The sequence below is a fragment of the Rhincodon typus genome, chromosome 32 (genome assembly GCF_021869965.1).
Source record: "Rhincodon typus isolate 14 chromosome 32, sRhiTyp1.1, whole genome shotgun sequence".
In the NCBI taxonomy this organism is placed as follows: Eukaryota; Metazoa; Chordata; class Chondrichthyes; order Orectolobiformes; family Rhincodontidae; genus Rhincodon; species Rhincodon typus.
Genome location: NC_063363.1, coordinates 35,217,693 through 35,245,081, shown reverse-complemented (window position 1 = coordinate 35,245,081; position 27,389 = coordinate 35,217,693). Strand labels below are relative to the sequence as shown.

Here is a 27,389-nt window from a genome sequence, read left to right as displayed (position 1 = left end):
AAAATCCTTCTGATCCTCTGTGCTTCCCAGGGACCTACCATTCATCATGTATTCCCTAACCTTGTTTGTCCTGCCCAAGTCCATCACCTCATTATTTATCTGGATTGAACAGCTGACCATCAAGCCCAAGTGTGCAAGTTAAACAAATAGATTCAATTACAAATAGAATACAGAAGTGCACTGAGGCAAAAGAAGATATGGGAAGTCAAAGAAACACATTTTCACTGTTTCAAAATCAAGGCCTAAAATACTTGTAACTCTTTTCATTTACACATGTGATAAACTCTAGGAGAAATTGTTTAAGATACGACCCTCGTAGAATCTGTTCTGCACACCATCAGAGCGTGAAAACTCCAAAAACGAAGGACTACAAGGCTAAACTTCAATTATATGGCTGGTCACTTTCATGTTAAAGTATTGGCATTTGTTAATCAAATAAGTCTCTTTGCACTTATTGGGTAATTACAATATGTAACATCTAGAAGACTTTCAGATAAGGTATAACAGCAATGCTCTGGCCAATATAAAGGTCTATTTGCTTTAGATCAGCAGTCAAGGCCATATTATTCAAAAAATGCTGCCTGACCTGAGCATGTCCAGTATTTTCTCATTTTTTTTGTCAAATAGGGACCTGTAAAATTGTCTGGAGCTGACATCAGAGCATAAAATATCCATTGTCTTTTAAAGAGCCAATTATTAGCTTGAGTTCAGAGGTTTCTGGGGCTTCTGCCCAGCAGCAGTTTTCCATGTTCCATTAAGCTAAAGATTAAGAGGGATTTGTATTCATATGGTACCTTTTAGAACCTGGGATACCCAACTGGCCTGGCAGCATCTGTGGTATATTAACATCTCAGTCCTGCAACCTTCCATCAGAATTGGCATAAGGCAGAAATATGATAGATTTTCAGCAAGTGAGTGTGGGCAGAAGCAGAAGTCTGTGATCTGCTGCTAGGCAGGAGAGATTGAACCACAAAATGTTTATGTTCCAGTTCCAAAAGAATTTGTAATGGTTCAAGAGATGGGTCGAGGGAAGGAGTACATGACACATTGAATGGCACTAGATGTTAATATATTTGTGCCTTTAGAGTACTGAGGTTCTCAACAGCTTCATATAACAGAAGATGTCACACTAAAATAAAGTCAAAAGTCTCACAATGCACGGTCATAGTCCAACAGATTTATTTAAATAGACTTTGTATGTGGTGTGGGAACTGACATTTCTGTTTTAAATCCACTGTCTTTATCTGAAACAGAGTCTTCAGAATGACAATGATTATGTGATGAAAATCATGCACCCTGCGATTACAGACTGAGCACGCTGCATACTATTAATGACCGTTAAAAATACTTTATGGTTCCCTGGTAACTCAGCTGATGAATTCAGTGAGTAGCAGTTCAATGCAGATAAGAACATGGAGTTCTCTCAGTGCCACACCAATATTTCTCCCTGAACCAGAGACCAAATTAACTGATCATTCATCTCCATGCTTTTGGTGGGATGTGCAAAACTCCTTTTTTACCTTGTATAATAAAATGTAAATGATTTTTGCAGCATATTTAAAGAAGTTGATTGTTTTTCCTGTGCTTTGGTATATTCTTAAGAGGAGTTATATGAATACAAGTCTTATTTCCTTAAGTCAGCATATTAGGGATTGAACTTGCAAATTTTGTGATATTTATGACTAAGTACCGCGTTGCCTACTGAATCACTGGGGAGCCATGCAAATTAGTATGTTACTATTCTGAGTTGGATCAGAATGTCAGACAGTGAGAATCCATTGGGAGGTTTACATTGCCTTATCCATCTCTCACTGATATCTAAATATACTCAGAAGGGTCCTGACCCGAAACGTCAGCTTTTTTGTTCCTCTGATGCTGCCTGGCCTGCTGTGTTCCTCCAGCTCCACACTGTGTTATCTCTAAATATACTCATTTCTGATTTGAAATGTAAGATTTTGTGATAGAGCGGTAGTGGGAACATTGGGAGGGAAAGTACCCACTATATCGGAGGAAATTTTACCTATTAATGTGTTTTTAAATATAAGAAAAGTTGAAGGCAATACATACCTCCTCAGTCTTTCATATGTTCTCCTGTCTCAAAACCAGATGATTTTTAGTCCCTGGTGAGCTGATTGCATTTTTTATTTCATATAATTTTTAAAAGTTACTAACTGAACATACAGCAATAAATGAATGGAGATAATAGATGCAGTGTATGTTGTCCTCATTACTAACATTATCCTGGAGAATCCATGCTACTTTAGAACCTATACACCAATGCTTTTGTTCAGTGCACTGACCTGTTCAGTCGTGCATGTTTGCACCAGTGTAGTAATAAGTTTGATATCCCAAAATTGGCAAGATTCTGTAATGGCTTCTACTTTCATTTGCACTCCTGCAGTCCAGGGAGAATCTCTGGTACAACATGTTTGTCATTGCTGACAATGTCCTGGAGCTTCTGAATTTTTCAGAGGCTCCAATCTGTCATTATTATGAAAACCTGGTTTGTTTTGCATCTTCAGTACTTTGGTACTAAATTAATTTAACTCAAACCGAAGGAACATTGAAAAAGAACCAGTACATTCTTTAGTTTGTGGAACAGAAATATATTTTTGCTCCCTCAAAGTGTAAATAGGGTATGTCACATTGCTGAAGGTGTAAACAATTTAGTCAACGTTCAATGAGAATAGTACAATGAGATAAGCAAAGATTCTGCCTGGAAACACCATACAGGAACTTGCTCATGAAAGCCAGTGTGACAGGGTCTCTGTACTTACTGTTGACTGTTAAGCTTGGAATAAATTATGTTGACGATTGACCCACGCTGAACATCCAGACAGTTTCGTGAAAAGACCTGAATTTGATTGTGGGAGCCTGCGGTTGATGACAATTACTTTGTGCAGTTAACTCCACGCAGACAAAGAATAGTCATGTTTCTGAAACAGGCTGCTCTGTGGCTCAGGGGAGATATCAAATTAGTTAGAGACAGAGGGTTGATTAGGAAAAAGTCAGTCAGGTACTTCCAGGGCTAAAAATAAAGAAAACTACTTGTTCTCTCAGCATTTCCTTGAGAGCTGTACATGCTCCATTCTTAGAATGCTTAAACAATTCCTGGTAGATTCATGATATCTATACAGAATTATATTTAACAATTTATTAGCACTGCTTATCTGTTAGAAGAAGATATAATAATAAATTGCTTACCTGATGGTGTGTAGATATTTTTTGCTTGTAGGAATGTGCTTTTTCTCATGTTTGTGATGAGGCTCCCCTTCTCTTCAGTCCCTCAGGTGCTCAAAAGCTGCACAGAGTTCATTGAAAGGCATGGAGTCGTGGATGGCATCTACCGACTTTCAGGAATTGCATCTAATATTCAGAAACTACGGTAAGTTTTTAACAGAAGGAGAATGAAAGGTTTGCCATAGCAACAGACATCATCCAACATCTTCCTGCAAGTCTTTTAAAACTGCCAACTAAAGGCATAAGTAATTTTTGAATGAAATTAGGTGCATTGGTAGAGAATGCTGAAGTACTGGCCTCCAACTTTTTACAGTAAACTCAAGCTACTTCACTGTACAGCTGTTGAGTGGAGATGAATACTCCCCATAGAAGTGAGGGAGATTGATGGGGTATCTTCTGGGCTCCTGTCCAATCTTCCTATTTGCTGTGAGGGTCTGTGGAGACTAAATATGAAGTGAGCAAGGAAGAATTAACACATGAAAATTTCAAACACATAAATTAAGAGAATCAATCAACGACCGTCAAATAGTAATACAGGAGCAGGCCTTTCAGCTCCAAAGCTGAATACACTATTCAATAAAGTGTGACTGACCTGTACCTTAACTTAATTTTCCCACTTTAATTCCACAGCTCTTAAATCAAGGCTGTCTTGCACTTGAAATGTCAATTAACCTATTATCCACAGTTTTTTTTAATGTGGGAAGGAGTTCCATATTTTCATTGCCATTTATCTGGAAAAGCTGTTTTCTGCAGAATGACTGAGGTGTAATATTAAGCTTCTAAAACAGAAGTAAGTATGCTTGTGCAACTGTGCAATTGGGCATCTGGGTGTTTAGGTAACAGCTTATGTTGGAATGGGCTCTCCGCAAGAATTACACAAATGATTTTCCCCTCTATTCAATTTTCTGTTCCATTGTGTGGGTCAGTTCCACACTGCCTATCATTCTCCACTCCTCCTTGGAATCATTGCAGAATACGTCTATTTTTCTTGCCAGTATTACCTGTTCCAATTTTACCATCTCTCCTTGAGGTCTTTGCCTCGTGCTTCTATTAGATTTAACCATTGTCTTGAAAGCAGTCAAGAGCAGGGCTTCCCTTCACTGATTTCCCTATTCATTGGATATCACTAAAATATAAATTTGAGACTGGGCCATTTTTATCTGAATCTCACTTACTGAAGACTAGATGCTGTCTGTTTGCACATGTATATGCAAAGAAGCAACAACAAATGTAGTAGTTTCCATTTTATAAAAGTACCTTCAATGTAATAAAACATCCCAAGATTCTTCACTGGAAAGTATCAGACAGCTGATGGCAGGTTGAAGATAAGCAAGAGGCCAGAGATAGAAGAAAGCAGATTGTTCTGAGAGGTAATGGGGTTGAAGAGCGTAACAGACAAAGAGAGGTGAGACTGTGAATATTTCACACAAGGCTAAGAATTTTAAGTTTCAGACATTTTTTAGACTAGGTGTGAATACAGGCCAGCAAGCGATGTGATGAGTGAACGCAACTTGATGTGAATTTAGTTCTGTGCAGCTGAATTTTCAATGATCTCAAGATTAAGGAAGGGAGAAACTAAGAATTCATATTTCTCTGTGTGTATGCACCCTAATGTTTGCAACCAAGCCAGCTATGGTGTGTTTATAAGAATAGAATTACTGTGCAATTTACTACATGATGTAATTTGCCTCCATGTACAAATAGCCCAACGCGGAGGAGATTGAGCCCAGCACAGAGGAGATTGAACCTTTGTGGGGGTGCGAGCCCAGCATAGCTAAGCACTTAGGCAGGATTGCAATGTTTAACTTTTAACCTTATTTCTTTATTTTTCTGCTTTGTACGTAAGATTTTGTACCTAGGTACCTTTGATCCTAAGATGGCGCTGGGAATGGCAACATTATACACTTTTTTCACTGTACTCCTGTATCCCTTTACTTGAGTGCACATGACAATAAAATCTATTTCTAATTATTTGAATGTCAACCAAAAAATTACCTGGATTTTGTGTGTTGTTCTTCTCCTCTCTCATTAATAAGACAACTTGTTCCACAGATTGCTCTTTTCCTGAAGTTGCTTGACATTACATGGGCCATATGAACTGTAGCTTTACTGATAGCAGCAGGATAAACATTGATATCCCTATTCCTGATTCATTGAGAACCAGACTTGAAACTGATACATACGAGTCAAACGATTGACTATATGATATGGTTCCAAATCTAAATATTGTAAATTTTAGGAAAACATGGAGCAATATTTGTAGACCTTTTTATCTAGAATATATAACTGCATCATTCATAGTATTTTGCATTGCATTTCTGCCAAATTGATGTGGCTGTCCTTAAAAAAAAAAGGGTAAATAAGATAAATGCAGATAAGAGAATCTAACATCTGTATTGGATAAACTTGTGCACATCATTACAGAAGAAAATCGGAGCTCTCAAAAGAGAGCAGACAGTGAGAGTCATTGTTATCTGCGGAGAGGAAAACATTGGTTACCAACTCAGACTGGGGCTTTGGAAGATGCTATCTACAGGGGTACGTGGAGAGTCTTTCCAGGGGTCCACAGCAGAACGTTGATGTTACAAGAGAGTAATTTAGCAGCTATCATTAAGCAACTGCCTAGGATCGTGCTAACTAAAAAGCAAGTCAGCAGTGGCTGTGTGGGTGATCCCATCTGTCTGTGCCCCTACCTCTATCTGTGATCTTCCCCACACCGATTTCCCACTCTTCCACACCTGCTCCCCCACCTCCCCCGTTCACCATGCACCTGCGCTTGCACTCTCTGCCTTCCCCCACCCCCCGTCTCTTTCTGTCTCTCTCTCTCACACCACCACTCCCCATAATCCTTATTCCCTACTTCTGCTACCCCACTATGTCCGAGTGCTAACTATGGCACAGGTTATTTTTGATCAAGTAATGTGCAATGAGACAGATTGGATAAGTAATCATGTCTTAGATTTTCCTATTACTGTGGTGGCAACAAGAGTGCCTATCATTGAGAGTTGTGACAGAATCGGATTTTCGGGGAGCAGAATTAGCCGTTACCCTGAACTACTGATTCATCAGAAATGGCTCTGTTGGGACTCTGCTGATGGTCTGACTGGGATCTGTCAGCCTATAACTTTGGGTTGTTTGCTTAGGAGTTAGCTAATTTTTTACCATTATTTGTTCAGCTCTGTTTCTAGCAGGCATAAAGCCCATGAGGCGTTGCTGTTTAAATCATTCCTCACACTCTCAAGTGCTACTTATCACTTCACCTTCCCCGCGATGCTGGGAGTCAGTAATGACCAACAGTGGGAAGGCACAGGCTGGGGGAAACTAAAATGAAAAAATGATTAATCAATTTACAAAGACCAGGTACCAAGTAATCCGTGAGATTTAAAAAGTGTGGAAGCTGAAAGTCAGTAAGATTTAAACAGACCAGGACCTGAAAGTCAGTGAGGTTTAAAAAGAGTGGGAGCTGTTGGTAGAAAGGAATTTCAGTTTTTGAAAACAGCGTGATGTCACAGGGAAAGGAATTGCATGCAGAGAGTTTTGAGGTTAGGTTTTAATTTAATCAATGTTAATCAAATGTGAAGCAAGACCAGATGGATGGATTAATTAGTACAAATCTAAAAGCTGTGCTAAGTTTAAATTGTGGGCAACACGGTGGCTCAGTAGTTAGCACTGCTGCCTCGCAGCACCAGGGACCTGGGTTTAATTCCACCCTCTGTGTGGAGTTTGCACATACTCCCCGTGTCTGTGTGGGTTTCCTCCCACAGTCCAAAGATGTGCAGGCTAGGTGGATTGGCCATGCTAAGTTGCCTGTAGTGCTCAGGGATGTGTAGGTTCGGTGGGTGATAGGAGAATGGGTCTGGGTGGAATGCTCTGAGGGTCAGTGTGGACTTGTTGAGCTGAAGGGGCTGTTTCCGCACTGTAGGGATTTTATGATTTTCTTGTCAACCTATTGAGAGATGTTATTACATGTCAGTGGAGCTTCTTGAACCTGGGCTTCCTAGTTCAGAGGTGGGGATGCTACCACTGTGCCACAAATGCTAATTTTAGATATTTTCAAATATTTCTGATCAGCCTATTCAGAAATGTTAAACACATCTGGAGCAAGTGGGACTTGAACTCAGGCTTTCTGGCTCAGAGGTGAGGACATTACCCCCCTGTGCCACAAGAGCTCCATCTAATGCTAATTTTATAATTTATCATTTAGTAATGATCAATGCTTGGTCAATTAATTATGGGATGAAAGTTAAAATTAAATGACAGGTAAAGTAACAAGCATTGTGATTTTTTTTAAGGAAATTGGAATCTAAGATATTTAGGTATTGAACTCAACAAGACATTTCAGTTAACCTCTCTATAAGGTTCAGTCAGGGAAGAAATTAGTGAGTATTTATTCTGGCACTAAGTTTAATTACCTAATAAATGGAGTTATGACAGGGTGTTTTTGACTCAAAAAGTGTATCCTGTCTTATGAGTAGTTGCAGAACGAAATTCTTTGGAGGCAATGAAGATCTCAGCAGCCGACTGGAATGCTAGTGTGTGCCCTGTGCAGGCCTTCCACATTTTAGTTCCATTCGGGCACTATAGGCCAGTGGCTTAGCTTTTCCCTAAGATCGAGGACCCTGGGAGCAGAAATCCTTCTAATTGATGGTTCTGAGCCTGTCAAAGCCCAGCACCTCTGTTGAATGGCAGTGCCATTAGGGAGGTGGTGGAAGCTACCAGAACGGCAGCTACCTAAAGCTGAGGATCATCTTTTGGATCAACCTTGGTTCAATCATACTTCAGAGTACTGTGTGCAATTCTGCCCCAATATTATTCTAAAGTATATTAAAGCATTAAAAAGGGTGCAGAGAAAACTTTTGAAGATGATGTCAGGAATTTGTGGATACACATTTCTGGAGAGGATTGACAGGCTGGCCTTTTCTGAAAGAAGAATCTAAAGGGTGATCTAATAGGTGTTTTTAAGATCATGAAATGTTTTGATAAAATGATACATAGAGAATGTTTCCTCATGGAGAAGAAGGATGCAAAGTTAGTCCATCAATATAGTACAAACGCACAAATTAATACCAGCAGGAGGACATCAGCCCTTCAGTCTATTTTGTCATTCATTAAGAAAATGACTAATCTATTTATGTTCTGAATTCTGCATTACTATCTATCCCAGATAACCTTTGATTCCCTTCCCTCACAAGAATCTATGTAGCTTCATCTTAAATGATAGTCAGTGGCCCTGCTTTCACTGCCTGCTGAGGCAGAGAGCTCCAAAATCATATGAACTTACAAACAAGGAAACAAGTTGGTCTCTTGGCCCTTTGATCCTACTGTGCCAATCGGTAAGGTTTGGTTTTAATCTTAACTCTACGTTCTTGCATATTCCCAATAAACCTTTCTTCCCCTTAGTAATCAAAAGTCTTTCCAACTCTGCCTTTAAAATATTTAAAGATTCTGCATCTGCTGCCTTTTGTGGAAGGGAATTCCAAAGACTCCGAACCCTTGGAGGAAATAATGTATTTTCTCTCTATCTTAAATGGATGATCCCTTATTTTTAAATTGTAACCTCTAGTTCTAGATTCTTCCACATGAGGAAACATCCTTTCTACATCATCCAGTCAAATCCCCTCAGGATCTTATGTGTTTCAATTCAGTCACCTTTGACTGTTCTAAAGTCCAGATGTCTAGCCTTTCCGCAATAAGGCAATCTGCATTCCAGGCATTAGTCTAGTAAATCTTCTCTGAACCGATTTGAATGCACTAACATCTTTCCATAAGTATGGTGACTAATTCTGTACAGAGTACTCCGGATGTGATCTCACCAATGCCTTGTGTAACTGAACTCCTTCCTCTTGCGTTCAAGTGGCCTCCCCCCAACCCCATCAATGAAACATAATATTCTGTCAGCTTTCTTGATTACCTGCTGTACCTGCATACTAACCTTCTGTGATTCATGTATGAGGACGTCCACATCTCTTCTGCATTTCAGAGCTCTGCAACCGCTGACCATTTGGATAACGTGCTTTTTTTATTCCTTCTACTCAAATGGATAGTTTCACACTTTTGCACATTTTATTTTATTACCCATTTATTAGATTTTGCCTTCTCAGTCATACAACACTCAAGGATAAAAGTTGTTTTCCCTTCATTGTTGCCTTAAACGAGTGACACTTTGTTTTAAAACAATGTACTCTAGTCCTCAACTCAACCACCAGAGTGAGCAGCCTTGCCACATCTACTTGTCAATATTATTCAGGATCCTATGGACTTCAATCAAATCACTTTATTTCATTTTCATTTTCATTTTCAGTTCCTTTTGTAGCGGGGATAATATTTCATTAGCATTCTTGACTTTTCCAATTGCTCAAGTATAAACTCCTTAGTGATTGATTCTAACTCCTTCCCCATGACAGGTTTCAACCTCTAGTTTCCTGTTGTCTGTTTCCCTCCCTTCTTGAATAGAAGGGTGTATTTGCTATTTTTCAGTCTGATAGTTTCTGGAAAGATTCTAACTGCTACCACATTAATCAGCCTTTTTAGAACCCTAGAATGAAGTCCATCAGGTACTCAATACTTATCAACCTGCAACTCCTATCAGTTTGCTCCATACCACTTCATTAGAACACAGGAACAGGCCCATCGGCCTGCCATGGCTGTGCCAATCATGATGCCATTCTAATTAATTCCATCTGCCTGCACATGGTCCATATCCCTCTGTTCCCTGCGCATTCATACGTCTGTTTAAATGCCTCTAAATGTTATCGTATTTGGTTCTGTCACCTGCCCTGACAGCGTGTTCCAGGCACCTACCATGCTCTGTCTAAAAACAAAAACTTGCCTCACATATCTCCTTTAAACTTTCTCCCCCGCACCTTAAATGTGTGCACCTTAGTATTTTATATTTCCACCCTGGGAAAAAGATGCTGACTATCACCCCTCTTCCATGTCTCTCATAATTTTATATATTTCTGTCAGTTCACCCCCTCAGCCTCCAACACAATGGCAAACAGAATCCAAGTTTGTCCAAACTCTCCCTATAGTTAATACACTCCAATCCAAACAACATCCTGTTAAACCTCTTTTGCACCATCTCCAAAGTCTCCACATTCTTCCTACCGTGTGGCAACCAGACTGCATACAATACTCCAAATGTGGCCTAAATGTGACCCACAGTCTGATTTGCCAACTTTTATGCTGAGTCTCCTGACCAATGAAAGCAAGCGTGCTGTATGCCTTCTTTACCATGTTATCCACTTGTGTTGCCACTCTCAGAGAGCTATAGACTTGGACCCCAAGATCCCTCTGTATATCAATGCTCCTAAGGGGCCTGCCATTTACTGTATACTTTCCCCTTGTATTTGACTTCCCAAAATGTGTCATTTCATACCTGTCCAGATTAAACTCTCTCTGCCATTTCTCTACCCAACTTTCCAATTGATCTATATCCTACTGTATCCTTTGACAATCTTTCTCACTATCCACAACTCCACCAATTTTCATCACATTTGCAAACTGACTAATCAGACCATATACATTTTCATCCATATCATTTATACATATTACAAACAACAGAGGTTCCAGCACCGATTCTTGTGGAACACCACTGCTCACAGACCTCCAGTCAAAAAAGCATGCCTCAACAACTACCATTGGCTCGGTCAGAGAAGACCAATTTTGTATCTAACTTACCAACTCACTGGACCCCATGTGATTTACTCTTATGGACCAGCCTACCATGAGGGATCTAGTCAAATGCTTTAGTAAAGTCCATGTAGACAATATGCATTGCCCTACTATCATCAGTCATCTTTGTGACTTCCTCCAAAAACTCAATCAAATTTGTGACAAGACCCATACAAAACCATGCTAACTGTCCTGAATAACTCTATTTCCAAATGCAAGTAAATACTGTCTCTAACAATCTTCTCCAGTAATTTCACTACCACTGATGTAAGGCTCACTGGACTTTAATTTCCTGGAGTATCCCTGTTGTCCTCCTCAAATAAATGAACAGCATTGGCTATTCCCCAGTCGTCAGGGACCTCGCCTGCGGCTGAAGAGGAGACAAATATCTGTCAATGTCCCAGCAATCTCATCCTTTGCTACCCTCAATGTCCTGGGATAGATCCCATCAGGCCCAGGGGACTTACCTACCTTAATGTTGTTCAAGACACCCAACATCTCCTTCTTATTAGAGACATGCCCAAGATTATCAATAGTGATTATAATTTCACCAAATTCTCCTCTTCCCTCAATCTCCTGATTTTCAGGCAACGCTGGGATGTTCTCTGTATCCTCTATCGTGATAGACACTAAGTAGGACTGCAAAACAAAATGTTCACCCAAAGATTTGTGAGAACGGAACTGCCTCGAGAGGATGTGCCTGAAGTGAATAGTTTGTGTGAATTAAGGAGGAATTAGACAAGCCACAATATCAACAAAGGCTGAACAGACATCTTTTTCGGATGACCTAATTATGGGTGCTTGGCTGAGCTTTAAGCATGGATACTGGACTCAGTCTTCAAATAATATTAACACAGCCTGCAGAGAAGTGATGGCTTTGTTTGATTGATGCTCTTACTTTGTTGTGATAATTTGACCTATGAGAAATGTTTTTTCTTTCAATGCCTGTACATTTATTTACACGATATTACGAGAGACAAAGTGGATAAACGTATTTTGTCATTGACACTATGGATGACTGTGATTGATTGATAGCTCTATGAGAAGCTAAGAGGAGCGATGTATTTCAATGGGAATGTTGAATGGCTGATTTTATTGGTTCCTGAGTCAGGAGTGAGGATCACATGATTCATTCTGATCCATTCTGAGATATGGTGAACCATGTTTGCTAACCGAATAGACTCAGTTCTATCAAAGTTGTGGGATGGTAGGGTTTGAAATGCCAATCTTTGGAATTAAACTGGAAATGATAGAAGGCTGCATGTGGCTAGCTACCTGCATCCTTATCCTGTGCCGCATGGGAATGGAGGTGGAAATCCTAGAATTGGGACCTGCACTTATCAGCCATGATCGAATGGTGGAGCAGACTCGAAGGGCCGAATGGCCTAATTTCTGCTCCTATGTCTTTTGGTCTCTTCATTGCTAAAGGCCTCCTGACTTGACCCAACTCCATGAAAATCCAGGCCTTACACTCAGATTTCTTCTTGTACATCAACTGGTAATCTCATTATATGCCCCCAGTTTAGGAACCTCTAAAAGATTTGATGAGACTTAACAGACTCCGTAACCTTGAAATAAACTTTATAGACCCGGAGTAGGGAACCTAGCATTCAGATCGTTGATTTTTGTGTGAACTGTTCAGTCAGGTGCCTTAATTGATGCTTCATTTGCAGTCCAGCTGTATAGTTACACATAAAACCTGATATCTGAATTGGACACTTTCTCATCAGTGAATATTTGTGACTAAGTGTTGCTACTATAATGCTTACCTATTAATCTAATGAATCATTATCATGCGGGTGTTTTCAAATGAATTTTGCACTGTCTGTTTTACTTTCTATCTGAAGTCAGAATTAATTTTCTACTTTTGTCAGTTTTGTGTGGGGAGATCACAGCAGAGCAGCAGCTAAGTGGCTAGTTTTTTTTGCAAATCTACAATAGAGTGAGTTCTTTTTGACTTTTAAGTTTTTTATTGAGATCGGTCTCTTGATCAAGCTTTAAAAGTATAAAACATGGGTACCAAGTTAGCCTGGAGCAGTGTTTTTAGAGCAGTAACACTGGGCTATTTTCTGGATCTGTAGATTAAGGTGCTCTTCCTGTCAGGTCTGGGAGATTAGGGAAAGTTTCCTTATTGGTTGTGTCTGCAGGAAGCACGCTTGGTCGCGAATCCTGTCAGATTGCATGGTTCAGTTGGAGCAGCAGTTCGAGGCAATTAGAAATTTACAGTGGGTGGGGGTTGTGATGGATGGCAGTTGCAGGAAGGAAGATAAACTGAAGATACAGTCAGGTAGATGGGTGATGGTCCAGGACCATCCAGGATATCCTGTGGCGGCTATCCCCATGTCAAACAAGCATGCTGTTTTAGAAAATGTAGGGAGTGATGGATTCTCGAGTATGTCCCTGACAGCCAGGTTTCTGGTACCGAGACTGACTCTAATGTAACAAGGAGACGCCAGATTCCAAACGATCAATTGTAATAGGGGACTCTAGTCAGAGGCAATGACAGACACTTCAGCGGCTTACAGCGAGACATCAGAATGGTGTTTTGTCTCCCTGCTGTAAGGATCAAGGATATCTCAGAGAGGATGTAGAATATTCTCAAAGGCGGGAGGTCGTTGTATACGTTGGAACTAACAACGTAGGAAGAGATAAGGGCAAGATTCTGAGGAGAGAATACAGGGAGTTACACAGAAATTTAAAAAGAGGTCCTGGATTATCTGGATTACTTCCAGTGCCAAGAGCTAGTGAGCGTAGGAAAAGGAGGATAGAGCAATGAATGCATGGCTGAGGAGCTAGTTCAGGGGAGAAGGATTCACATTTTTTGGATCATTGGAATCTCTTCTGGGGTGGAAGTGAGTATAAGAAGGACAGATTGCACCTGAATTGGAAGGGGACTAATATGCTGGTGGGAGATTTGCTAGAGCTGCTCAGGAGGATTTAAACTAGGGGAGTGGGACCCATGGGGATAGTGAGGAAAGAGATCAGTCTGAGACTAATACAATTGGGAAAAAGAGCAAATCAAACAGTCAGGGCAAGTAGAGAATGAGGTAGGGCTGATAAATTAAGCTGCATTTATTTCAGTGCAAGGGGCCTGACAAGTAAGGCAGATAAACTTATGGCATTGTTGGGAACATGGGACTGGGATATCATAGCAATTACAGAGATGTCGCTCAGGGATGGACAGGACTGGCAGCTTAATGTTCCATGGTGTAGATGCTATAGGAAGGTTAGAAAGGAGAACAGAAGAGGAGGGGAGTGGCATTTTTGATTAAGGATAACGTTACAGCTGTACTTGGGAAAGGTATTCCTGGGAATACGTTAAGGGATAGTATTTGGGTGGAACTGAGAAATAAAAAAGGGATGATCACCTTTATTGGGATTGTACTATAGATCCCCCCACCCCTGCCATTAGTCAACAGGAAATTGAGAAACAGATTTTTAAGGAGGTCTCAGTTATCTGTGAAAATAATTTTCAAACATAGACTAGGATTGCAATAGTGTTAAGGGCTTGGATGGAGAGGAATTTGTTAAGTGCGTACAAGAAAATTTTCTGATTCAGCAGGTCGATGTACCTGCCAAAGAAGGTGCAAAACTTGACCCACTCTTGCAAAATAAGGCTGGGCAGGTGACTGAGGTGTCAGTGGGGGAGCACTTTGGGGTCAATGGCCATAAGTCTGTTAGTTTTAAAATAGTGATAGAAAAGGATAGACCAGATTTAAAAGTTAAAGTTCTAAAGTGGAAGAAAGTCCTATTTTGACGATATCAGTTAAGAACTTTCAAAAGTTGATTGAGGGCGGACATTTGCAGGTAAATGGACGTTTGGAAAATGGGAAGCCTTCAAAAATGAGATAATGAAAGTCCAGAGACAGTATGTTCCTGTTAGGTTGAAGGGCAAGGCTGATACATGTAGTCATCCAGCATTCCCTACGGAAATTGAGGTTGTGGTCAAGAAAAAGAAGGAAGCATATGTCGGGTATAGACAACAGGGATCAAGTGAATCCTAGAATAGTATAAAGACGGTAAGAATATATTTAAGAGGGAAATCAGGAGGACAAAAGGGGGACATGAAATAACTTTGGCAAATCCAAAGGGATTCTACAAATACATTTAAGGACAAAAGGGTAACCAGGGAGAGAATAGGGCTCCTTGAACATCAGCAAGGCCACCTATGTGTGGGACAGCAGGAGATTGGGGAGATAATAAACAAGTATTTTACATCAGTGTTTACTGTGGAGAAGGATATGGAAGATAGAGAAAATGGGGAAATAAATAGCGACATCTCGTAAAATGTCCTTATTACAGAGTAGGAGGTGCTGAACATCTTAAAATGCATTAACTTGGATAAATCCCTGATCAGGTGTACCGTGGAACTTTGTTGGAAGCGAGGGAAGTGATTGCTGGGCCCTTGCTGAGATATTTGTATCATTGATAGCCACAGGTAAGGTGCCAGAAGGCTGAAGTTGGCTAACGTTGTGCCACTATTTAAGAAAGGTGGTAAAGAAAAGCCAGGGAACAATAGACCGAAGACCCTGACATCGGTAGTGGGCAAGTTGTTGGAGGGATAAAATTTACATGTATTTGGAAAGGCAAGGACTGATTAAGGATAATCAATATGGCTTTGTGCATAGGAAGTTGTGTCTCACTAACTTGATTGAGTTTTTGAAGAAGTAACGAAGAGGATTGATGAGGGAAGAGCAGTGGACTTGATCTGTATGGACTTCAGTAAGGCATTCGACAATGTTCTTCATGGTAGACTGGTTAGCAAGGTTAGATCACACGGAAAACATAGGGAGAGCGAGCTATTTGGATACAGAACTGGCTCAAAGGTAGAAGTCAGAGGGTGGTCGTGGTTCTGAAGAAAAGTCCCGACCTGAAACGTCAACTTTCCTGCTGCTCTGATGCTGCCCGGCCTGCTGTGTTCCTCCATCTCCACGCTGTGTTATCTCTTACTCCAGCATCAGCAGTTCTTACTATCTCTGAGTGGCCGTGGACAGTTGCTTTTCAGACTGGAGGCCTGTGACCAGTGGTGTACCACAAGCATTGCTGCTGGGTTCACTGCTTTTTGTTATTTATATAAATGATTTGGATGTGAATGTAGGAGGTATGTTTAGTAAGTTTGCTGATGACACTAAAATTGGAGGTGTAGTGGACAACAAAAAAGGTTACCTCCGAGTACAACGAGATCTTGATGAAATGCACCTATGGGCCGAGGAGTGGAAGATGGAATTTAATTTAGATAAATGTGAGGTGCTGCATTTTGGAAAGGCAAATCAGGGCAGGACTTATACACTTAATGGTAAGGTCTTGGGGAGTGTTGCTGAACAAAGCAACCTTGGAGTGCAGGTTCGTAATTCCTTGAAAGTGGAGTCGTAGATAGACAGGATAGTGAAGAAGGCGTTTGCTATGCTTGCCTTTACTGGCCATTGCATTGAGTGTAGAAGTTGAGAGGTCGTGTTGCGGCTGTACAAGAAATTGATTCAGCCACTTTGGCAGTATTGCGTGCAATTCTGGCCTCCCTGCTATAGGAAGGATGTTGTGAAACGAGAAAGGGTTCAGAAAAGATTTATGAGGATGTTGCCAGGGTTGGAGGGTTTGAGCAGAGGGAGAGGCTGAACAGGCTGGGGTATTTTTCCTGGAGTGTCAGAAGCTGAGGGGTGACCTTATAGAGGTTTATGAAATCGTGACAGGCATGGATAGGGTGAATCGCCAAGATCTTTTCCTCGGCGTGGGCAAATCCGAAACTAGAGGGCATAGATTTAAGCTGAGATGAATGATTTAAAAGGGTCCTAAGGGGCAACTTTTTCATGCAGTGAGTGGTGTGTGTATGGAATGAACTGCCAGCGGTAAGTGGTGGAGGCTGGTACTATTACAACATTTAAAAGGCATGTGGATGGGTATATGAATAGGAAGGGTTTAGAGGGATATGGGGCAAATGCTGGCAAATGGGACTAGATTTATAGAGGATATCTGGTTGGCAAGGAGGAATTGGACCAAACAGTCTGCTTCCATGCTGTATACGTCGATGACTCTGTGGTAAATTGGGCAGAAGAGTGGCAGGTGGAATCCTGATCAATGTCAGGTGATGCATTTCAGGATGTCAAATAAGGAAAGGATATATGCAATGAATTGTAGATTCCTACAGAGTACTGAGAATCAATGGGTCCATAGATCCCAGAAGGAGTCACAGGGCAGTGAAGAAAGCACACGGGATGCTTTCCTTCATTAGCTGGGGTGTAGAATATAGAAGCAAAAAAGTCTTGTTACAACTTCATAAAGCAATGGTTTGGCCACGATGAAATACTATGCGCTGTTCAGGTTGCACACTATTAAAGGAATATGATTGCACTGGACTGAGTGCAGCAGAGATTCACAAGGATGTTGCCTGGAATGAAAAGTCTCAGTTATGAGGAGAGAGTGGATAGCTGAGTTTGTTTTCCTTAGAGCAGCGGAAATTGAGGGAAATCTGATTAAGGTATACAACGTTATGATGCGCATAGACAAGAGTAGATGATTGTAATCTTTACCCCATGCCAGACATGTCTAAGACCAGAGCACATAAGTTGAAGGTGAGGAGTAAGTTGTATAGAGGAGATCTGAGAAAAACTTTGCACTTTGATAAAGGTATAAATATATATTGTTATATTCTCTATTTTTAAATCCTTAACAGTACAGATTCTTTCCCAAAGTCCTCTTCAAAAAACTTTGTTCTGTGATTTCTTCATATAATGAATCCCAGACTAAGCCGAGCATGAGAAGAGACATTCAGCATATGTTTAATTGATTTCATTGAATGTTTTAAGCTACCTCTTTCTTTGGCTTTTGCCCCATTCCCTGTCTGCTGAATGCGCTGATCTCTGGTGAAACTTTAACTCGCATTGCTGGAAATATTATATAGTCTCCTATGTTAAAATCAAATGTGTAAGTATATGGGATAACCACAAGTTGAGCCACCTACAGTCTTGCTTTTACTGAGTAGAATATCTTCCAGCTGGAATGTAGAGCCACTCTGGTCAGAGTTGTAGGATTTCAACCTTTCATCCTGCCCTGGCCAAAAATATTCTTATTCAAACCCGTTTCTGTGCATTAAATTGCCAATGGAAATACTGTACTTTGAAAGTTAAGAAATTATTGGTGAGACAGTCTGCTCTGTTTAAGTCTGGTTAGACTTATCGCATTCAGTTCACTATACCGCAAGAACGATGCACTAGCCTTGGAGTGGTTACAGTGCACATTCTCCAGAATTGTACCAAGGGTAAAAGGGTGATTTCAGGAAACACTTCCTCACACGGGTATGGAAATCTGTCATTTTTTTCCCCTGGGGAAATGAGTTTGATTTGAACATTTTAAAAGTAGAATCTTGCTAGACAATCTATCAAGAATATTGAGTAGTATCAACCTAAAGTTGGTGGATGGAATTAAGATGCAAACTAACTATAATCAAATTGGATGGTGGAACGCAATTGAATCCAAACGGCCTCTTGTGTTCTTACGTGATATAACCATTGGTTTGATGTGCATAACTCCCATTGGCTGCTTGAGGAAATTTGAGTAAAGCTGCATTTGTGATTAAGATCAAGAGCTTCATTTGTAGATTTCTGCAGCTCAGTGAGAAAGGAGCATTCGCTAAAATGTGCATTTGAATACTTCTGAAGAAGGGTCCCAACCCGAAACGTCAGCTTTCCTGCTCCTCTGTTGCTGCCTGGCCTGCTGTGTTCCTCCAGCTCCACACGGTGTTATCTCAGACTCCAGCATTGGCAGTTCTTACTATCTCTTATAACATTTGAATACTTCCTGTTTTATGTTTCATCACTGAGCTACTTGAACTGATTTTTGTCTCTTTCCTCTTGTAGACATGAATTTGACTCTGAGCAGATTCCCGAGTTAACGAAGGATCTTTACCTCCAGGATATCCATTGTGTTGGGTCTCTGTGTAAGCTGTACTTTAGAGAGCTACCAAATCCACTGTTAACCTACCAGCTGTACGAGAAATTCTCAGTGAGTACTTTCACTAACAATGAATTAAGCATATCCTAAGCAGTTCATGGCAATGTAATGAAGTGACAGTCGTTGTACAGAACTCCACAACAGGCAGCAAACTGTCACCAACAGCTTAAACATGGAAATTGTATTATCAACACAAGGAGGTCTGATTCAGCAGTTTCATGGTTTTTGTGCTCAACCATATCTCGCTACATGTCCACTAAGCATCGTGCGCTTTCTTTTCCAGCACAGCCACACTTTTGAGCTAGACAACTCAATCTCCACTCCACGTCAAGGGGCCCCGACACTTACTCCTCACTGGCTTTCACTCCTCCCTGTGAAAAAACGCAGATCATGGATTATGTTTCCTGTATATGTATTTGCAAGTGAACATTCAGCAAGAGAAACTCATCGAGTCTAGTCTGCTTCTACTGAGGTGTTTTATCACAAGAGGGAAAATATACTGATTTTTCCTGAATAATCACTTGCTGAAAGCAAAGAAAGAAATTGGTATCAGAGGCAAACTCTCTGCTGGTTGGAGTCATACCTGGCACATAGGAAAGTAGTTGTGGTTATTGGCGATCAGTCATCTCAGCTCCAGGGCATCTCTGCAGGAGTTCCTCAGGGTAGTGTCCTAGGTCCAATCATCTTCAGCTGCTTCATCAATCACCTTCCCTCCACCGTAAGGTCAGAAGTGGGGATGTTTGCCGATGATTGCACGGTGTTACATATTCATGACTCCTCAGATACTGAAGCAATCCATAATCAAAAGCCACAAGATCTACACAATATCCAGGCTTGGGCTAACAAGTGGCAAGTAATAGTCACACCACAAAAATGCCAGGCAATGACCATGCCAAGAGACAATCTAACTGCTGCCCTTGACATTCAGTGGTGTTACCATCACTAAATCCCCCACTAGGGGGGATCCTTAGGATTACCATTGACCAGGAACTCAACTGAACTTGCCACATAAACACAGTGGCTCAAGGAAGAGATCAGAGGCTAAGACTACTGCAGCAGGTAACTCACTTCCTGTCTGTCCACTGCCTGTCCGCCATTATCAAGGCATAAGTCAGGAGTGTGATAGAGGAGTCCAACTTACCTGGCTGAGAGCAGCTCCAAAAACACTCAAGAAGCTTAATACCATTCAGGGCAAACAGTCTGCTTGATTGGCACTACATCTACAAGCATCCACTCCCTCCACCACTGGCACTCAGTAGCAGCAGTGTGTACTATCTATAAGATGCACTGCAGAAATTCACTAAAGATCCTTAGGCAGCCCCTTCTAAATCCATGATCACTTCTATCTTGATACGCAACAGATGCATGGGAACACCACCACCTGCAAGTTCCCCTCTGACTCTCACACCATCCTGACTTGGAAATATACTGTCGTTCCTTCACTGGCATTGCCACAAAATCCTGTAATTCTCTCCCTTAACGGTATAGTGGGTCTACCTGCAGCACATGGACTGCAGCAGTTAAAGAACGCAGCTCACTACCACCACCTCAATGACAAGTGGGGAGTGACAATGAATGCTGGCCCAGCCAGCGATGCCCAATTCTGACATGTGAATTAAAAAAGTTCTTAGTCCTTGGCGTTCAGGTGCTGAGAGGCCGTGATACCAAAGCACAGAGCCAAAAACAGACTACAGACCTGCAAAGGAAGAGTAATGATCAGAAACACAGACCCGCATGCCAAGTAAAATACCTGTACTGACACTGAGTGCTGCATGCAGACGGTAACACCCAGACACAGAGACAGCGACAGAGACAGACAACAGCATAGTTAGTGAAACTCACAGACAACCACAGAGAGACAGTGATACCTGGACAGAGACCCACAGACAGACAGAAACATCTAGACAAGGACACACACGTACACAGCAAGGCTCCCTCGCCCACAAGCAAAGCCAATAATATTAATTTCTCAGGTTTCTTGTGCAACATCTTCCCCATCTGCGACTATCATTTGGCCCATGGTGGTGGGCTGAGACCTTTAAGTGGGGGATTAATATGGGCCTCAGTTGTCATCAGAGTAGGAAGGGTTCAATGTCCGTCCCTGACTACTTTAATAATGGAGGGCTGGGAGGCATCCTCACCCCACACCCTCTAGCCAGATTATTTACCTGTCTCCCTCAAACCCAAATCTGCCTCAAGAAGAGGGCATTATGTCCAATGGGGAGGTGATGCTATTTTACCTGGAATGGCAATCCAAAGGCCCAGACTAATGGTCTGGAGACATGAGTTTAAATTCCACCGCAGTAGAACTTAAGTTTAAAGGTCAAATTTAAATTCAATTAATAAATCTGGAATCGAAAACATTTCTTAGTGATGGCGACCATTATTAAGCCATTGGTTGCCCTATAAAACCCATTCCCTTCATAAATGCCCTTTAGCAAAGCAAATTTATCCTTGTTAGGTCTGGCCGACCTGCAACTCCAGACCAGCTGTAATGAGAGTGACTCTTAACTTCCCTCTGAACGACCGGCAAACCCCAATTAAGCCAACTGTGAATGGGTGACAAAACTTTGCTAGTGATGCCCACAGTCTGTGAAAGGGTAAAGGATTTTAAAAATGTTCCAGCGTATTTACAACTTTTTTTTTTTACTGAATTCTAATGCTCATTTTGACAGCACTACTATGGTGTGCTGAGTATGCAGACAATTATGGACACAGATTAAGGAACAAGGACGCAGATGCACAGTGAAACAGCTGCAAGGTCAAATGTCAATCACTCTGTTTACTTATCACCTGCAGCTGCATTTTCCAGCGAAGAGTGAGGCTAGAGTCACTGGACGTTGGGGAAAAGAGGCTAACTTTGTTCGGTGTATGGGGAGTTAACTGTTTCGATGAGGCAGAATGACTTTGTTTGTTGAGGGCGAGGGAGTGTGACGTTAGTGAGATCATTGAATTGAATTGGGTTTATTATCACATACTGATGAGTGCAGTAAAAAGTTTACAAGTCCACCACTTATGGTGCCATCTTGGGTACAAACATACCTAGGTGTGGAATTTTAGCACAAAGCAGAAAAACAAAGAAAACCAAGTTTAAAAAAATAAAATTACAGTCCTTCTTACTAAAAAGTAGAAAAACAAAGAAACACAGTTAATAGTTCAACACCTGAGTCATAAGCACCGAGTCATGCTGGGCTCTCACTCCTCACGAGGGCTCGACCTCCCTGACTCCAGGCTCAACCTCATCCGCACTGCCTACTCTTACCACCTCGGGATGCCTGCTCCAGCTCTCACCGCCTCCACGCTGCCTACTCTTAGCACCTCGGGCTACCAGTTCCTGCTCTCTCCGCCGGCCGCCTCGGGCTGTCTGCTCCCATTCCCACCACCTCGGGCTGCCAGCTCCCGCTCTCACTGCGAGCCGCCTCGGGCTGTCAGGGCTCAGGAAAGCCTTGGACTACGTATGATATAGGCAGGCTGGTCAGATGGACTGAACTGTGGCAAATGGAATTTAATCCTGAAATGTGAGAGCTGCTGCATTTTGGGAGGACTAACCAGTCAAGGAAGTAAACATTGAATGGTCGGAACCTGAGCAGTACGGAGAATTAGAGGAACCTTGGTGTGCATGTTCAGAGATCCTTGAACGCAGCTGCACAGGTAAATAAGTTGGTAAAGAAGGCATATGAGATACTTGCCTTTATTGACCAAAGCATTGAATGCAAGAACAGGGAGATTATGATGGAGCAGTACATTGCATTAGTTAGGTCACAGGTGGAGTGCTGTGGCAGCTCTGGTCACTGCACTATAGGAAGGAGGTGATTGCGCTAGAGGGGGTGCAGAAGGTATTCCTCAGGATGTTGCCTGGGCTGGAGTGATTCAGCAATGAAGAGAGACTAGATAGACGGGGGCTATTTTCCTTAAAGCAAAAAAGGCTATTCGGGAATCTGATTGTACACCTTAATGTTCTAATGGGTGCAGAACTTCTCTGCATAGTAGAGGGGTCAACAACCAGTTAAGTAACAAGATATTTAGGGATTTGAGAAAAATATTTGGTTATCTGAACATCACTGTCTTAATGGGTGATAGAGGCGGGAACCCTCAAAAAAATTTAAGAACTGTTTAGATGAACACCTGAGATGCCAGACTGCTGTTTAAAGGCCAGAGATTGCCCATTTAAAACAGAAAAAGGGCAATTTTCTTTTCTCTGAGGGCCATGAGTCTTTGGAACTTTTTCTGAAAAGGTGCTGAAAACAGAGTCCTTGAATATTTTATAGGAAGAGCAGATAGATTGTTGTTAAGAAAATGATTGAAAAGATAACAGGCTAGGCTGAACGTATGAATTTGAGAGCACAATTAGATCAGCAAGTTAAATTTACGTTATGTAAGGCCAGTCAGTGACCATATTCAAGAGAAAATCTAACTATTTCCCCTCGACGTTCATAGCATTACCATGGCTATATCCCTACCTTCTACGTTCAGGGATTTGATATTGACTATGAACTGAACTAGACTGACCTCATATACAGTACAACCAAAAGAGCAGTCACGAATTCTGCCTCGAGTAACTTCCTTCCTCACTCCCAAAGTGTTTCCACAATCCACAAGGCAAGAATCAGGAGTGTGAAGGTAAGCTCTTATTTTGCCTGGATGAGTTCCGTTCCAACAATACTCAAGAAGCTCAGTATAATCCAGGATAAAATAGCCCATTTGAGCGGCACCTAGCCATCACCATAAACATTCACTCTTTCAAAACTGATGTACAGTGGTTGCAGAGCAGGGCTCAAAGTCCGTGGGGGCTGTGGGTGAATTTATGTCAAAAACACCCAAAAGACTCAGGGAAATTGGATCCCAGAGGTGACCAATGGGAGAAAAATGACCCCACTAAATAGAATTGCCAAGGAGCTGCCAATTCAGTTATGAGTTGGTCCTCTCCCATGCTGGTTGCTAACATCTATCAGCAGTGAACACTTTGATTAGACGAAGAGCGAGCAATTAGGAAGGCAAATGATGGCAGTGAGGGAGTTGTCAAGGGAGCCTTTTCTTGCAGGCCATCTGCAGGAACTGCATAAGTGGAAGAGGCGGGGGTGGGGAGAGAAGGAATCTTCAAGGGATAGGAGGAGATGAGATTGCAAGAGGAATGAGGGTTGAGGCAGATCACAATGTGGACAGAGTGAGAGAAGGAGGTCACGAGGAGAGAAGAAAATCACAAGAGGGTGTTGTGAGTGAAGCCATACATGGGATGGGTTGACAATAACTGGAGTCTCTAGGTGTGTGTCAGGGAGAAGGAGGCTACCAAGGGAGTGCGGGGAGAGATAGGTCACAAAAGAGAGTAAGGAGAGTGGCTCTGCATGGATTTTGAAGAGAGAGGCTGCAGTCAGTAAGGAAAAGGGAGGATGCAATGAACAGAAGAGGGAAGCTGCTGAGGAGAGAGAACAATTTTAGCCTGTCAGCAAAGGATTACTTGGCTAACTGGGAGCCGAAAAATCATAATATCACTGAAATAATTCCTTTCAAGAAGTGTGGAATCTCTAGCTTAAACCTGCATTAGTTCAGGAACTACTATATGGGGCAAATGTAGTGGATGCTACTGTAATGAACATGGTGTGTCAATTGTTGCATTTAATTCTGGCATTGAGATCTGAGGTTCAGTAAAAGGTTCATAATTACTTGTCTAAAATGTTCCAGCTTTCCGCATATGCGATGAAAATGCACTAGCTGTATCCTCACTAATCTACTGAAAGTTTCTTTAGAGTAATGCTTTTTGTGTGGTAAAGTATGTCTCATTTATTTTAAAAGAAACTTTTATCTGTTGCCTTGTGCCAATTTAAATACTGTGTCGTCCAGGAAGTTAATGCTTTCCTTGTGTGTTATGGCTTTAGGTTTAATGGATAGTTGGTAATTATTGGGATTTTGATAAAATCTTCTAATTCTGTTTCTATGCAAGTACAAACACCACATATCTAAGCACACGTACAGATGCTATTGTTACTATGTGATTGCATCACATGATAAATGAGTTGAAGAGAATGAAAAAGGAGTCCCTGAAAATTAAAGAGTAGCTTTCCTGTAAACCTTCAATCCTCCAACCTGTACCCCCTGGAAAGACGAATACAGATGTATCAGAACAACACCATCTGTAAGATCTCCTCCAAGATGGCACACCACCTTGCTTGCAACCATATCATCATTCCTTCATTGTTGCTAGCACAAAATCCTAGAAATTCTTTCCTAAAAGCACTGTTGGTAGATCTGCACCACATAGACTGCAGCATTTCATGAAGTTAGCTCAGTTCCACCCTCAATGGCACTTGGCAATGTTTAATAACTTACTAATCATAGAATCGCTATAGTGTGGAAACAGGCCCTTCGGCCCAACAAGTCCACGCCAACCCTCAGAACGTCCCACCCAGACCCATCCACCGATAACCCACCTAAATTACACATCCCAGAACACTACGGGCAATTTAGTATGACCAATCCACCTAGCCTGCACATCTTTGGACTGTGGGAGGAAACCGGAGCACCGGTTGCAAATGTGCAAACTCAACACAGACAGTCACCCTTGGGTGGAATCAAACCCAGATCTCTGGTGCTGAGAGGTAGCATTGCTAGCCACTGTGCCGCCTTTTTTTTTCACTTTTTCGGAATACTCCCACATTTCATGTAAAACACTGTTTGGTAACATGGGGTGACTATCGTCAATTTGGAGGGTGGATGGTGTTCTTCAGTGAGGGTGGAATTGGGTGTGTTCAGTGAAAGGAATCTGAATGTCGCCGCTTTGTGTTCTGCAGGATTCTGTATCAGTAGCTTCAGATGAGGATCGCCTGATTAAAGTTCACGATGTCATCCAGCAACTTCCTCCTCCTCATTACAGGTATGCATACTCAGACTGCTTAACCCTTGTAACACTAGGGAGCAATTCCAAATACCTGTTCTTTCATTTATAATCAGAGAATGGTTACAGTACAAAAATAAGTCCACCCTGTCCATACTGGTTTTCTGCAAGAGTAGATCAGCTTGTCCTATTTGCCCCCTTTTTCACTGTAGCTCTGTAATTTCTTTTTCAGATAATTTAATTTTATTTTGAAAATTGAAATTGAATCTACCTCCACCACACACAGGCAGTGCATTCCTGATTCTACCCACTGCATAAAGTTTTTCATTATGTTGCTTTTGATTCTTTTGCCAATCACCTTAAATCTGTGTCCTCTGTTTCTCGACTCTGTGGGTAGTGGGAACAGTTCTTTTTTCATTTCTACTCGTTTGAGACTCCACATGACTTTTAACACCTATTATTGGAACATATCAGTATGAGTAGGCTATTCAGCCCCTTGAACATGTTCCGCCATTCACTGAGATTATGGCTGATCTGTGGCCTCACTTCATATACCTGTCTATCAAATCTGTTAACAATCCCTGAACCTGAATGCCCTATTAACAGATTTCTCAATCTGTCACCTTCACTGATTTGTTCATATGTATCCTGGGGTCTATGTGCTTCTGCACCCTCCTTATATTGTATTTTGGGAGGAACAATGTAGAAAAGCATTATATTGCAATTCTTTGCAATGAATTTCATTTGCCACGAAGTTTATCTTTGTCCTCGCCACACAGTTTACAATACCTCCATGTTTTATATCATTCAAAATGAGCTTTGCTCTGATAAATTTTGCACTGAAAAGATGTAGCAGGCTGAAAATCAAATGGACAATGTATCTGTGTTCCGATTTACAGTTATAATAGTCATTCTAATTTCTGGTGCAGAAATACAATTGCAGAACGGAAAGGAAGACTATTAGAACTCGCACATGGGTAGGTCTGAATGGTTGGTCATATCTCTGACCTGCAGTAACCCCACCCTGGTTACATGAGAGTCACTGTCACAACAATACCCATCAGCATTTTTTGAGTCTGCTGCACTTAGGGCACTTTCTCTTAATCACAATGGTTGGCACAGGCATTGTAAAGCACTCTCCTTGTGACTGTTTCAGGTTATTACGTGCTGTTATTCCTGCTCCTTCACTTAAGGCAACCATATCACTTACTCAAAATTGCATTAATTTACCCATATCCAGACAGAATTGCATTAATATCACCAAAATGTCACATTCTATAACTGCTTTCTTCTTTGCCAATTGGCTGTCTTGACATCACTAAGGTGAAGCATAACTGCCATATGCGTGAAGTTCCTTCTAATGTCTATTGTTGATATTTTACTGAGTCTTGGCTAACTCATGATCTTTTTGTTGTCCAGGACCCTGGAGTTTCTGATGAGACACTTAGCTCGATTAGCGACCTTCAGTTACATCACCAACATGCACAGTAAGAACCTGGCTATTGTTTGGGCTCCGAATCTTCTGAGGTGAGAAGATTTGTACTATTAACAATGAGATAAGAATTGTGATGTTAGTATATGCAGACCTTTATTGTGACATTAACTTGTCAGAATCAAAATAGTCAACTGCAAGCAGCTATTGTACACAGCAGCGCTGACAATTGGCACTAGAGTTAGGCAGTGACAAATGGCTGGAGAAATG

General features: G+C 41.5%; 1 protein-coding gene across 8 annotated transcripts in view; it reads left to right on the top strand.

Annotated features, from left to right (window-relative positions):
* LOC109917665 (rho GTPase-activating protein 32-like) overlaps positions 1–27,389 on the top strand; it is a 488,544-nt gene that overhangs the window by 435,233 nt on the left and 25,922 nt on the right. For all 8 annotated transcript variants that reach the window (XM_048615489.1, XM_048615490.1, XM_048615491.1 and 5 more), the window contains 4 exons: positions 3,283–3,385; positions 18,765–18,909; positions 25,644–25,726; positions 27,107–27,214. In XM_048615489.1, coding sequence (XP_048471446.1) covers positions 3,283–3,385; positions 18,765–18,909; positions 25,644–25,726; positions 27,107–27,214 — 439 coding nt within the window. The remainder of the gene's footprint in view (positions 1–3,282; positions 3,386–18,764; positions 18,910–25,643; positions 25,727–27,106; positions 27,215–27,389) is intronic.